Raw genomic sequence first — 13,288 nt, 5'->3', positions numbered from 1 at the left:
TTGCATTATGTTTTATCACTTCTCTGAATATTGTTACACTCAGCAATGGTTTCTGTATTTGAAGACATCCTATAATATCTGTTTTATAGTCCTCAGAATGTGTCTTTAGTGCTAAGTTAATGTTTTACAGGTCTATCCATGTCCAACCCCATGGGAGTACCACCCAGGAATCCAGGTGTAAACACGTTAGGAACTATAAGTTCCCAGGCAGTGATCAAACAACAACAACAGCAACAAGTTCAGCAGCAGCAACAACAACAACAGCAGCAACAGCAGCAGCAGCAACAACAACAACAACAGCAGCAGCAGCAGCAGCAGCAACAACAACAACAGCAGCTACGTGCTGGAGGAATGTGTAAGCATCAATTAGCCTACATCTTTGGGAGGACCACCCATCAACTTAGTGGTGGTGTTGGAACTGAACAAAAAAATCAACTCTGGTTTACTACAGTATTGATATGCTGGTTTTGCGTTTAATTACAGTATATGTACATGTATATGGTCCTGGACGGAGAATTAAGTCCTGATCAATATTTATTTTTCTGGAGCCAAGATACAAATCTCTAAAAATAACCTAGTTGTAATTTTTTGAGTTGATTTTTTTTTTATGAAAAAAATGTGGCAATTTTTTTTTCATGATTTTCCGAAGAAAAAAAGTGTGTGATAAGTTGATTTGAAGGATTTTAATGGCCATTTTTTCCCCCTATAACAGCCCAGGTTAGTGGTGAAATGTCAACCATTTTCCCCGACATGTCGCAGCAATTCACACGGGAGGTGGAGGATGAGGCTAACTCGTATTTCCAGAGGATCTACAATCAGCATCCACACCCCACTATGTCTATTGATGACGTGCTGGACATGCTGAAACGCTTCAAGGACTCGCCTAACAGGAGAGAGAAGGTAGGGGTCACTGTTAAGGCTTTTCTATTAAAATGGGAGGACAATAGGTTTGTCAAATTGGAGCCACCAAAAGAAGTGATTTATTTCAAGTAGTACCATATAATACATTTTTTCTTTCACCCGCCATGCATAGAATTTCTTTGTTTCTTGAGTCCTGGAATAGTCCTTAGGACATAACCTTCACAACTCCAAAATCACTATGTCACACTGTGAAAAATTATTTGTATTATATAAGTTTCACAATTAAGTGCAGTTCTTAATGTTGATTTTAGAAAATATGGAATTAAAAGCATCTTAACTTCAGAGACAAATAAGTTGAAGGTTGTACTCATGTGAAAAACTCTGAGAGCCTGAATTTGGTACTGAGCATATCAGAAAACTAGTCAACCATCATTCGATGCTGAAAGGGCAAATAAATATCAAGAATAATTTGTTATCAAGTTATGAAGAATTGTTTTTAAAAAGTGTGACCTTTGTATTAAGTATGAATTTCTTCATTTGATGTTTTATGTTTTCAGGATGTGTATGAGTGTATGCTACGTAATTTATTTGAAGAGTACAGATTCTTCCCCCAGTATCCAGAGAGAGAGCTTCATATTACTGCAGTGTTGTTTGGAGGAATCATTGAAAAGGGACTAGCAACGTAATTAATCTATTTGTTATAAGTTGAAATGTATTCAAACTTTTATCACATCAATCCATTAATCTGGAGCAGTTTACTTGCATGGCAGTTCATTGATGAAAATTGAACTTGTGTATTGTGAGCTTTTTCCTAGTTTACCAATTTCTACACAAGATGTCTCCTATAGTGTATTGCAAAGCCAGCATATTAAAAAAAGTAAAAGAAAATAAGAAAATCAGAAAATAAATGTTGATTTAATAAAAGAAGAAACAGAATTTATTGTTGAATCTAGAAGCAGATTTTTCTGTATCGCATCATAAAGTAGTCATTTCTATGTGTCCTGGCATGGTTGAATTGGTGTAATTTCCATGAAACTGAATAATTAAATTACTTGATTGTTGAAATGTCTCCTTTTATAGTTACATGGCACTTGGTATTGCCCTGCGGTACGTGTTGGAGGCCTTAAAGAAGCAGCTCAATTCTAAAATGTACTACTTTGGAATTGCTGCTCTTGATCGCTTCAAAACAAGGTAAGTTGTTGGGCATGATGTTCGCTTAATGATACCAAGTTCTAAAGTGAGTGTAGAGGAAAGAGTGTTCATCATTTGTATTCAAATGTATTTTAAACTCACCATTCAAGTTGCTGAGTATCCCATTAGTCAAGCATATTAAGAATCGTCAAATCTTTGTTTTAAGGACTTAATTATGGTATCATGCACATCATAAATTGTTCTTTATTTTTAACTCTCAATAGGACTAGGACAAATAAAAAACGGTTTGGTCATTGAGATGTAAGCTGATGAAGCTTGGTGTGATGCATTAGAAGGTTCTATAAGCTGTGTATGGGATAGTAATGTTTAGATTTATATTCCAGGTTGAAGGACTATCCCCAGTATTGTCAACATCTGGCTGCCATTCCCCATTTCCAGCAGTTTCCACAACATCTTATTGAGGTGAGTTTCACATGTACAGTCTTAATTAAAATTTCTAAAATTTTCAAATTCTCATTTTCTTTACTACTCTGGATAGATCGGTGAAACTTTTGTGTTTCTTTTTACATTTATTGTGAAAAAAAAATGAAATGAAAAACAGCCTTGAATTATTTTCCATCCTTTTTTCTCTCCTCCAGTTTGTGGAATATGGGGCAAGATCACAAGAACCTCCAGTTATGCCTTCCATATCACGAACTTTGACCCCAACAGCAGTTGGTGGGGTGTCATTTACAGGGACAGCACCCACAGTGACTCCTACCCCGACAAGTGCTGCGGTGACATCTGTGGAAGGGCCAATACCACCGGTGCTAACCCCTGCTGCGGCCCCAGCCCCCTCCCCTGCTGCTGTCACCACAACAACCACGGCCACAACAACAGTTGTTAGCACAGGGACCACGAAACCCAGCAGCTTACCTAAGGTAAGATAGACATGGGGTATGGTACATATTTGTGAAACAGACCAAGGGCGAGGGATAGGGGGAATGTCAACCTGTCTATACAGGGATTCAAGGCTCAGTGAGGGAATTGTAGTACAGTAGTAAAATGTTATCTGTCAAAACAGGGATTCATGGCTCGGAGGAAATTGTCATTGTAGTACAGTGGTAGAATGTTGACCTGCCAACAGGGATTTGTGGGCTAGGGGGTGGGTCTGTCATTGTAGTACAGTAGTAGAATGTTATCTGTCAATACAGGGATTCATGGCTCGGAGGGAATTGTCATTGTAGTACAGTGGTAGAATGTTGACCTGCCAACAGGGATTTGTGGGCTAGGGGGTGGGTCTGTCATTGTAGTACAGTAGTAGAATGTTATCTGTCAATACAGGGATTCATGGCTCGGAGGGAATTGTCATTGTAGTACAGTAGTAAAATGTTGACCTGCCAACAGGGATTTGTGGGCTAGGGGGTGGGTCTGTCATTGTAGTACAGTAGTAGAATGTTATCTGTCAATACAGGAATTCATGATTCGGAGGGAATTGTCATTGTAGTACAGTAGAAAAATGTTATCTGTCAATACAGGAATTCATGATTCGGAGGAAATTGTCATTGTAGTACAGTGGTAGAATGTTGACCTGCCAACAGGGATTTGTGGGTTAGGGTGTGGGTCTGTCATTGTAGTACAGTAGTAGAATGTTATCTGTCAATACAGGGATTCATGGCTCGGAGGGAATTGTCATTGTAGTACAGTAGTAAAATGTTATCTGTCAATACAGGGATTCATGATTCGGAGGAAATTGTCATTGTGGTTTAGCGGTAGAATGTTGACCTGCCAACAGGGATTTCTGGGCTAGGGAGTGGGTCTGTCAATGTAGTACAGTAGTTGAATGTTATCTGTCAATACAGGAATTCATGATTCGGAGGAAATTGTCATTGTAGTACAGTGGTAGAATGTTGACCTGCCAACAGGGATTTGTGGGCTAGGGTGTGGGTCTGTCATAGTGGTTAAGTGGTAGAATGCTGATCTGTCGATAAAGGGATTCATGGCTCAGGGAGGGAAATTGCCATTGTGGTTTAAAGGTAGAATGTTGACCTGCTGATTCAGGGATCAGTGACTCTGGGAGGGGATTTGCCTGTCGCTTTCATTGCATTTGAGTGAACAATAGAACAAGAATTTCAAGAACATTTTGTGGGATCATGAGTGTGGGATACTCCAACAATCCACCCAGATCAGGGCTCAAAGTGAGCAATTTCACCAGGTGGCCTATTTGGCTAAAATCTAGGTGCCAAATGGAAAAGTCTGTCGCTCTGCCAAGTTGTCTTAACTTAAGAAAAATTTTTTTTTAATTATTTAATACAGTATAAGATCTTTCGGTAACTTATTTGATTTTAGCATTGACTGCAACCTTTGAAAGATTTACCAAATCGCAAATTTACACAATTTTTTAGTGGCCATGCAGGTGCCTTATAGGTCAATAACTGGTCGCCAATGGTGAATGGCCACTAAAATAGCCTCCACTTTGAGCACTGCAGATTTCAGGCTGTACGAGCATCAAAGAAATAGTGCTTCAGAAATAAGAGTGGCAGTCTGCACAATAATGTCACATGATAAAACAAGAGTTTTGGATAGAAATGGAATCTGGACTAGTTTTACTAGGTCTTTGGATATCAATGGTCTTGCATGTGTTTGATTATAATTTAGTGTAAACTCATTAACAGTCTGTAGATGTAAATATGATGGAGTTATTTACCCAGTTTGTATTCTAAAATACAACCTATAATCCACAGCCGTCCATCGCGAGTGCTACAAACATCGACACCCTCCTGGCAGGTCAGGGTAATGAGGAATCCTCGATACCACCAGAATCTGTTCAGGACAAAGTCTTCTTCATTTTCAACAACCTGTCATTGGCCAATATGAACCAGAAGGTAAAGTGGAACTTTACTAAGATGCTCCCAGTCATCTTTTTCTAGGTTTAGATAAAATAGCTGTACCCTATCATACAGTTATGTTAGCAGTGGAAGTAAGTTGAATATGATTTTGATTTTATTAAATAAGATACTTTCTCTTGTACAATTCAAGAGATATTTTCACACTGTGTTGGATTTAAGCTGATTTATGTTAGGCTTAACATAACAATTATCCAGCAGATATTAAAATGTTTTATTTCACCTTATATTTGTTGTCTTATTATCATGTATAAGTCTACCCTGGATTCAGATAGTTGTGTACTTGATAAAATAGCTGTACCCTATCATACAGTTATGTTTTAATAGCAGTGGAAGTAAGTTGAATATGATTTTAATTTTGGTAAAGAAGATACTTTCTCTTGTACCATTCAGAGATATTTTCACACTGTGTTGGATTTAGCTGATTTATGTTAGGTTAAACTTATATATATTTGTTGTCTTATTATAAAGAACCATGTGGATGGTGCTGTCCCATGTGTGAGTCAGCCCTGGATTCAGATAGTTGTGTACTTGCCTCAGCAAAGTAAATTAAAATGTCTTTGTATTTGTATATTTTTGCCAATTTTAGATTTTGTTGTAAATTTTAATCAAGTTCAAAGCCATAGAACCCCATTTCTAAAACAATTAAAAAAAGTTTGTCCTAGGATACATCCCTTAGTCCTGTATTAGTAATATTTGTGCTCTATGGGTAAATCGAGTTAATCAGTATAGGACTCTAAACAGGCGGAGGAGTTACGGAAGGAGATCACAGAGGATTACTACGCCTGGTCTGCCCAATACCTGGTGATGAAGAGAGCCAGCATTGAACCCAATTTTCACACCCTGTATGCCAACTTCCTAGATGCACTGCAGATCCCTGACATCACTCAAATGGTCATTAGGGAGACATTTAGGAACATCAAGGTATGTCTTGTATATATACTCGGTCAACTATTTGATGTGAGCTGGAACTAAAACAACTGCCTGTATACAGTTGTCTTACATTGATATACTACAGTGGTATATCACTATTGTTTCTACATCTTTCTAATTGTTGTCACTATCTACCGTTATACTTTGTTGCCTGTTTGTACTGTGCTGATGGGCCATTATCAGTTAAATCCTAATAAATAAGCTGAAATCAAGTAATATCCAAGGAAATATATCACAATCTGAGGAAATATATCACAAATTTCAAATCCATGTATTTGGTTCCCTATCTATTATTGTGCATTTTGTGGTATACTTAATGAATAATTTGCTCTAAATACAATAATTGATGATCAATTAATCATTGGGATAAATACCTGTATTTTGTACAATGTTAAAATTCTGTTTCTGAAGGCAATATGTTGAAATAAATTCATGTTGTGAAAAAGGAATTTGGTTTAGCATAACATTGATGGCTTATTTGTGTATATGATCATTTACTACCAGGTTTTGTTACGAAGTGACAAAGGTGATGCCAACTTCTCCGACAGAACTCTGCTGAAGAACCTTGGCCATTGGCTTGGCATGTTGACACTGGCCAAAAACAAGCCCATTCTGCAGATAGTTAGTATAAAATTTATTTACAGCTAGTTAGTATTAAACCAATTTACATTGTGTGGGAAGGAAACATTTGTCTAACGTTTTATTAATGAGACTTTTATATTTAGTTATGGAAATTTAAAATTAGAAAGACAGATGTTGTAAATGTTGTTAAAGTGGATTTAAGTTTGTGACATTTTGACAAACAATTATAGTGTAAATCTGAATTGTTCTCTAAAGATTGTGTTTAAGAACTTGTTTTGATAGATTTTATCACATTGATGGCTGTTTAAACTATAATATCTGTAATAGGTGGTATTTTCTAAATACAGTAAAAGTGAAAAAATGTTTCAGGAAAATGCTTTATTTGATGAACTGATTTGAAAATGTTGAAATAAGTTTGAGATGATTCCAGTCTTCATTTGTAGGGTATTATTAATGGGACTTTTATATTCAATTTATGGAAATTTAAAATGAGAAGGACAAATGTTGTTAGAGTGGATTTAAGTTTAAAGATTTTAATGTGTTTGAATTGTGAAGAAGAATCTTAAGGCAGTCATGTTCATTGTTAAATGTTTGTGTTTTTGTGTACCACAGGACATAGATCTGAAGGCTCTGTTGTATGAGGCCTACCACAAAGGAGCCAGAGAATTACTGTATGTTGTACCTTTCACAGCCAAGGTGCTGGAGTCGTGTGCCAAGAGCAAGGTAATGTGTAGGCTGAAGTTGTTGTATAATGGTGATGTTGGGATTTGTACTGTTTATTTACAGAGGGTTTTGGTTGGTGACTTCACTTTGAATGTTACATACATTAGAAAAAAAGAAAATATCTTAACACATGCTTTTCCCATAGGCTTTTTAAATTACTGTCAAACTGTGTATAAAGGACACCCAAGGGACAAGGAAAAAGTGTTGTATATAGAGAGGTGTCCTTTAAAAAGAGATACAACTAGTTATGTCCCTTATAAACAATTGGGAGTATACTATAATGATTTTCATTGGTGATTCCTGTGGCTGTCTGTTATGGACAGGTGTCCCCTATATAAGGGTGTTCACTATTACAGGTTTGACTGTACATGCTGTCCTTATCTTTGTAACAACTGTGTCAAGTCTTTCTGTCAGTTGAATAGCAACTCCTAGCCATATATTTAGCTTTGGTACACAAGAAAGAAAATTTTACATTTCCTTGAGACCAAGGAAGCTAATCAACTTCTTTTCTAAAGATTCCATCCTTTGAAAGGATACAGCATATCTTTCTTTACACAATATCTGAGATGTATACAGAATTTCCTATAAATGCTAGATATTACAATGTATATGATCATGCTAGTTTTGGTGATGAGTGAAGAATCACTACAGTGACATTTTTCTTTGGTAGGTGTTCCGGCCACCAAATCCATGGACGATTGGAATAATGAATGTTCTAGCAGAACTTCACCAGGAGCCGGATCTGAAACTCAACCTTAAGTTTGAGATAGAAGTGCTATGTAAAACATTGACACTGGATCTTAATGTAAGTATTGTTTCTCATGTTTTGTGTTTCATAGCACATGATTCACCAATTTTATCAGGATAGTATTCCTGTTGTAAAATCTTTATTTTAATAATTCAAGACTTGGTCATCTTTATTTTTTTTTCATAGCTAGTTATATGGATTTGCTTAATTTACATGCATTTAAATATCAATTTGAAACTAAAAGGAGATAATTCTGACACTCAGTGATGGAATCACATGAAAGATAGCATTAAATCAAAGTTATGTTGACCATTAAAATATTCATTGCCGTGAAATATGACTGTTTAAATTCTTTAGGAGTTGAACCCTAGTACATATCTGAAGGACACCTCCCGTATATCTACAACTGAGCCCCAGTTGTCCAACATGGTTAAGAACCTGCCTCCTCCACCCATGCCCACTCCACAGCCTGAGCAGCCCTTAGTGCAGCTCACAGCTCCAGTTCCCACGCCTCCAGTTTCTACAACATCAGTCACCTCCACTGTCACCACTACAACGCCTAACATGCCACCCAGGCCACAGTTTGCTTTTGATGAAATTGTGACTGCAAATCTCAACAGTATTGGAGCTCACATTGTGACAAGCGATCAGGTATTGTATTTGTTTTCTTGAACTATATCCTCACATACAGTAGGTCTCAGAAAATTATTTCTGTTTTGAATATACACAATAACTCCACATATACTAGGTCTCCAAAATACTTCTCCCGTGACCTTGGCTGTTGTCAGGATGTTGAACTCAGAAACAATTCTGTATGTCAGACTCCAAACCAATTCTGTACGTATCAAACTCCAAAAAAAAATCTCTATGTCAGACTCCAAACCAATTCTGTATGTCAGACTCCAAACCAATTCTGTACGTATCAAACTCCAAAAAAAAATCTCTATGTCAGACTCCAAACCAATTCTGTACGTATCAAACTCCAAAAATATTCTGTATGTATCAATCTCCTTATCAATTTTGTAAGTATCAAATTCTATCAAACTCTGTATGTATTGCAACTACATAACAATTTGGTATGTATTTATCTCCAAAACAATTCTGTATTTATCGAACTTCAAAACAAATGTGTATATTTTTGAACTCATTTCCCAGCAGTGTACAGTATGTGTACAGTAGGTATCAGAATGTAAGAATGTATGTATACAGTAGGTATCCGAGTGTAAGAATGTATGGATTGTTTAGAGGAACAAGGATGCATCTCCAACATGGAGTGCCTAGAAGTAAAGAGCCGTATCTCAAATTTATCAATTTTTTATATTTTAATAAATTACTTTTACGAGTGAGATTTTCTTATAGAATTTGTACATTACATCAATTGAAATGGTCGAATTCTGTTAAAATACTATGCGTTTTAAAAGAATTAAGACAGTTTATATTATTATAAAGTACAAATTCTATAAGAACAGAATGTAAGAATGTGTGTTTACAGTAGGTCTCAGAATATTAATATACAATAAATATGAGACAATAAGAAAATTTCTATATATTTTTCAGATTCCATTATTCCAAGGAAACCCGAATCTTAAACAGATGGTGAAGATGGCATTAGAAAAGTCCATCCAGGAGCTTCTCCCTCCTGTAGTAGAACGTACCATAAAGATCACTCTACAGACATGTGAACAGATCATCAAGAAGGTGAGTCGCGGGGAAACACTCCTTTATAAGATGGATCATATTTATGAAACTAAGATTGATTGTTTTCCAGTAAACTTTTATTTGCCTTAATGCATCTGTTAGATAATGTATACATCTTTAGATAATGTATACATCTTTAGATAATGTATACGTCGTTAGGTAATATATACATCGTTAGGTAATATATACATCGTTAGGTAATATATACATCGTTAGGTAATATATACATCTGTTAGATAATGTATACATCTTTAGATAATGTATGTATACATCTTTAGATAATGTATACATCTTTAGATAATGTATACATCTTTAGGTAATATATACATCGTTAGGTAATGTATACAGCGTTAGATAATGTATACATCGTTAGGTAATGTATACAGCGTTAGATAATGTATACATCTTTAGATAATGTATACATCTTTAGATAATGTATACATCGTTAGGTAATGTATACATCTTTAGATAATGTATACATCGTTAGGTAATGTATACAGCGTTAGATAATGTATACATCGTTAGGTAATGTATACATCTTTAGATAATGTATACATCGTTAGGTAATGTATACATCTTTAGATAATGTATACATCGTTAGGTAATGTATACAGCGTTAGATAATGTATACATCGTTAGGTAATGTATACATCTTTAGATAATGTATACATCTTTAGATAATGTATACGTCGTTAGGTAATATATACATCGTTAGGTAATGTATACATCTTTAGATAATGTATACATCTTTAGATAATGTATACATCGTTAGGTAATGTATACGTCGTTAGGTAATATATACATCGTTAGGTAATGTATACAGCGTTAGATAATGTATACATCGTTAGATAATGTATACGTCGTTAGATAATGTATACATCGTTAGGTAATATATACATCTTTAGATAATGTATAAATCTTTAGATAATGTATACGTCGTTAGGTAATATATACATCTTTAGATAATGTATAAATCTTTAGATAATGTATACGTCGTTAGGTAATATATACATCGTTAGATAATGTATAAATCTTTAGATAATGTATACATCGACAGTAGAATTGTGACTGTTAGAGCCTAAATTAGTGACTACCATTGATACATTGTATCACTTACCAGATCACTTTATCAGTGACTATCTTCTACATTGTACCTCGTGATGATGTATTGCCTTGTCAGTCAGAACAAAGGAGACTTTGTATGATTATTTTTATCAAATATAACAGTTCACGCACACTTGTACAATAAAACAATTCTTCACAATCTTCTTCACATCTACACTGTATAAGTTGATGTGATATGCCATAAGTTTGAAGAAATTAATCTGAACTCTGTTGAACATGAAATGTTATAAATGGCTTCGTGTTATAGGACTTTGCCCTTGATCCTGAGGAGAACCGAATGCGAGCAGCAGCCCACCACATGGTACGCAATATGACAGCTGGTCTGGCCCTGATTACATCACGAGAACCCCTCTACCTCAGTATCAACAACAATCTCAAGAGTGCCTTCATGGCCACGCTCAGAATAAATGAGGTAAGTTGCTGTCAGACTGTAACTTGGCATTATTTCAAATTATTCATGAGAAATTTTATTTTTGATAAGATCAAAAATATAAATAACTTCTTAAAATATGTTGATACATTTTATGTTGATTTAAAATTGTTGAATCTACTTTCCTTGCAAACTAAGTTGTGGGGAAAGTCTTGCTAGATATCCGAGATTGACATGTTGTTTGGGTAATAACAGGGTGCTACCTCGGCACAGAAGGAGATGATAGAACAGGCAGCCCAACTTGTGGCACAGGAAAACACAGAACTAGCCTGTGTTTTTATACAGAAAACAGCAGTGGAGAAGGCAATACCTGAAATAGACAAGCGACTAGCCACAGAGTTTGATCTCCGCAAGCATGCAAGGTCAGAGGGTCGAAGGTACTGTGACCCTGTCATTCTGACCTACCAGGCTGAACGTATGCCAGAACAAATCCGACTCAAGGTCAGTGAAAGTATCAACTCAAAGTTAATTCACAGTGTTGAACATTTTATTTAGTAGTGTGTTTTGTGTTAAAGTGGGTTTCGTATTTTCTATTAAATAAACAAAAACAAAAAAACACATGATAGGTTTTGAGAGGATGTGTACTGAAAAAAATGTTTCACATTGAACATATTTTGATGTTGTGTGCAGGTTGGTGGTGTGACTGCTGGACAGATCGCTGTGTATGAAGAATTTGCCCAGAACATCCCAGGTTTTCAGCCTACAAACGATCCATCGCTTCCTCCTGGAGTACCAAAACCAGTACCAGTAAGTTGTCTTGCCATTTTCACCAAATAATTCACCATTATCTTACCTCATATTACTTGAAGATGTCAAAATTGTTGCAAACTATTAATCATAAATGTAACAAATTACTTGACAACATCTGTAATATTGACAAAGATTGAGTAAATATGTTGATGAATAAATCTTTGAAAATGATTACACGGAAGATTCTTTAATGAGACAAATTCAGAGGTTAAGTATGAGAACAAAATACTGACGAAGACTCCTTGTTTGTGATGAATCATGAGGTCTCTAGAGGTCTTGTAATAACTAAAAACTGTTTTTGTTGCAGACATATTCCATTGATGACCTGACCCAGATCCTGGACCGTATCCGACAGGACATGGAGCAGTATATGCAGCAGTTGATGGGGATACCCACCAGTAACCCACTGATGGTACAACTACACAGCCTGTTGGAGGCTGTCCTGCTGGCCCGTAACAATCGAGAGGTGGTCACCTCTATTGCCCTTCTACAGAAGGTAAGTTTTACTACATTGTGGCTGTAACAGATAAGCTGTGAAATATAAAGTATTCAATTCTCTGGAAAAGTATTAAAATATCCTCTTTATTCCTTTTCATCATTTAGTTATATGTAGTTACCTCCCCTTTATCAATATCATTAAAAGTTGGTGAACTATTTCCCTTTTATTGCCATTCTAATGATGTTAAATCATATTGTTCCTTCCTTATAAAAGCTTGGCCATTTTCGTTTATCGCGGTCCAACTGGTTAGACCAGAGTTGCTCGTTTATGAAAGGATGGACTAGAAGATTTTTTGTTGTTTTCAGACGAGCTTTGACAAAAATTTTCAAGGCCTGCAGTAACATCTGCAGGTCTGTCAAGATATTTGCCTGAAATATTGCATTTAAAAACAGACAAACCAGTTTGTCTGCATAAATGAACAGGCCCCAGATATCCAATGTTTTCAACATGTCTTAAGCAGTTTAGGTTAAATAAAATTAATGACTTGGTTCTAAGGCCATAAACAGTTTAGGTTAAATAAAATTAATGATTTGGTTCTCAAGCCTTAAACAGTTTAGGTTAGAAAAATTATGACTTGGTTCTCAGGCCAATTTTTCAGAAAAGAGATGAGGGAGAGAGTGATTAAGAAAAAAAATTATTGGTAAGAAACAGATAGGGCATTTTTTTTATTTATTTTTTTTCAAAGCAGTTTAATATCATCCATTTTCATATAAACTGCTTCAAAATGTGGGAAACAATCATTTATCATGATTCTTTGTCCTTATTTCACATTAATTAACATGAGCTCTAACATTATGGTTAAATATAATGGATATTACAGAAGAAATGTTTGTTGGTGATGCTTTTTGCCTTCTGAAGAATAATGAGGACGATTGTTTTTATTTCACAAGGAAAAATATATG

General features: G+C 35.6%; 1 protein-coding gene across 1 annotated transcript in view; it reads left to right on the top strand.

Annotated features, from left to right (window-relative positions):
* Window positions 1-13,288, top strand: part of LOC117338059 (CCR4-NOT transcription complex subunit 1-like) — a 45,588-nt gene that overhangs the window by 14,821 nt on the left and 17,479 nt on the right. The window contains exons 19-35 of the mRNA XM_033899242.1: window positions 131-355; window positions 713-900; window positions 1,419-1,543; window positions 1,942-2,052; window positions 2,397-2,475; window positions 2,652-2,933; window positions 4,737-4,877; window positions 5,643-5,822; window positions 6,336-6,452; window positions 7,026-7,136; window positions 7,807-7,941; window positions 8,242-8,535; window positions 9,442-9,582; window positions 10,955-11,119; window positions 11,333-11,578; window positions 11,768-11,884; window positions 12,195-12,383. Of these exons, the coding sequence (XP_033755133.1) occupies window positions 131-355; window positions 713-900; window positions 1,419-1,543; window positions 1,942-2,052; window positions 2,397-2,475; window positions 2,652-2,933; window positions 4,737-4,877; window positions 5,643-5,822; window positions 6,336-6,452; window positions 7,026-7,136; window positions 7,807-7,941; window positions 8,242-8,535; window positions 9,442-9,582; window positions 10,955-11,119; window positions 11,333-11,578; window positions 11,768-11,884; window positions 12,195-12,383 (2,846 nt within the window). The remainder of the gene's footprint in view (window positions 1-130; window positions 356-712; window positions 901-1,418; window positions 1,544-1,941; window positions 2,053-2,396; window positions 2,476-2,651; window positions 2,934-4,736; window positions 4,878-5,642; window positions 5,823-6,335; window positions 6,453-7,025; window positions 7,137-7,806; window positions 7,942-8,241; window positions 8,536-9,441; window positions 9,583-10,954; window positions 11,120-11,332; window positions 11,579-11,767; window positions 11,885-12,194; window positions 12,384-13,288) is intronic.

The sequence above is a fragment of the Pecten maximus genome, chromosome 11 (genome assembly GCF_902652985.1).
Source record: "Pecten maximus chromosome 11, xPecMax1.1, whole genome shotgun sequence".
Classification (NCBI taxonomy): domain Eukaryota; kingdom Metazoa; phylum Mollusca; class Bivalvia; order Pectinida; family Pectinidae; genus Pecten; species Pecten maximus.
Note: the sequence above shows the minus strand (reverse complement) of the source record. Positions and strands in the feature narration are given on the sequence as shown.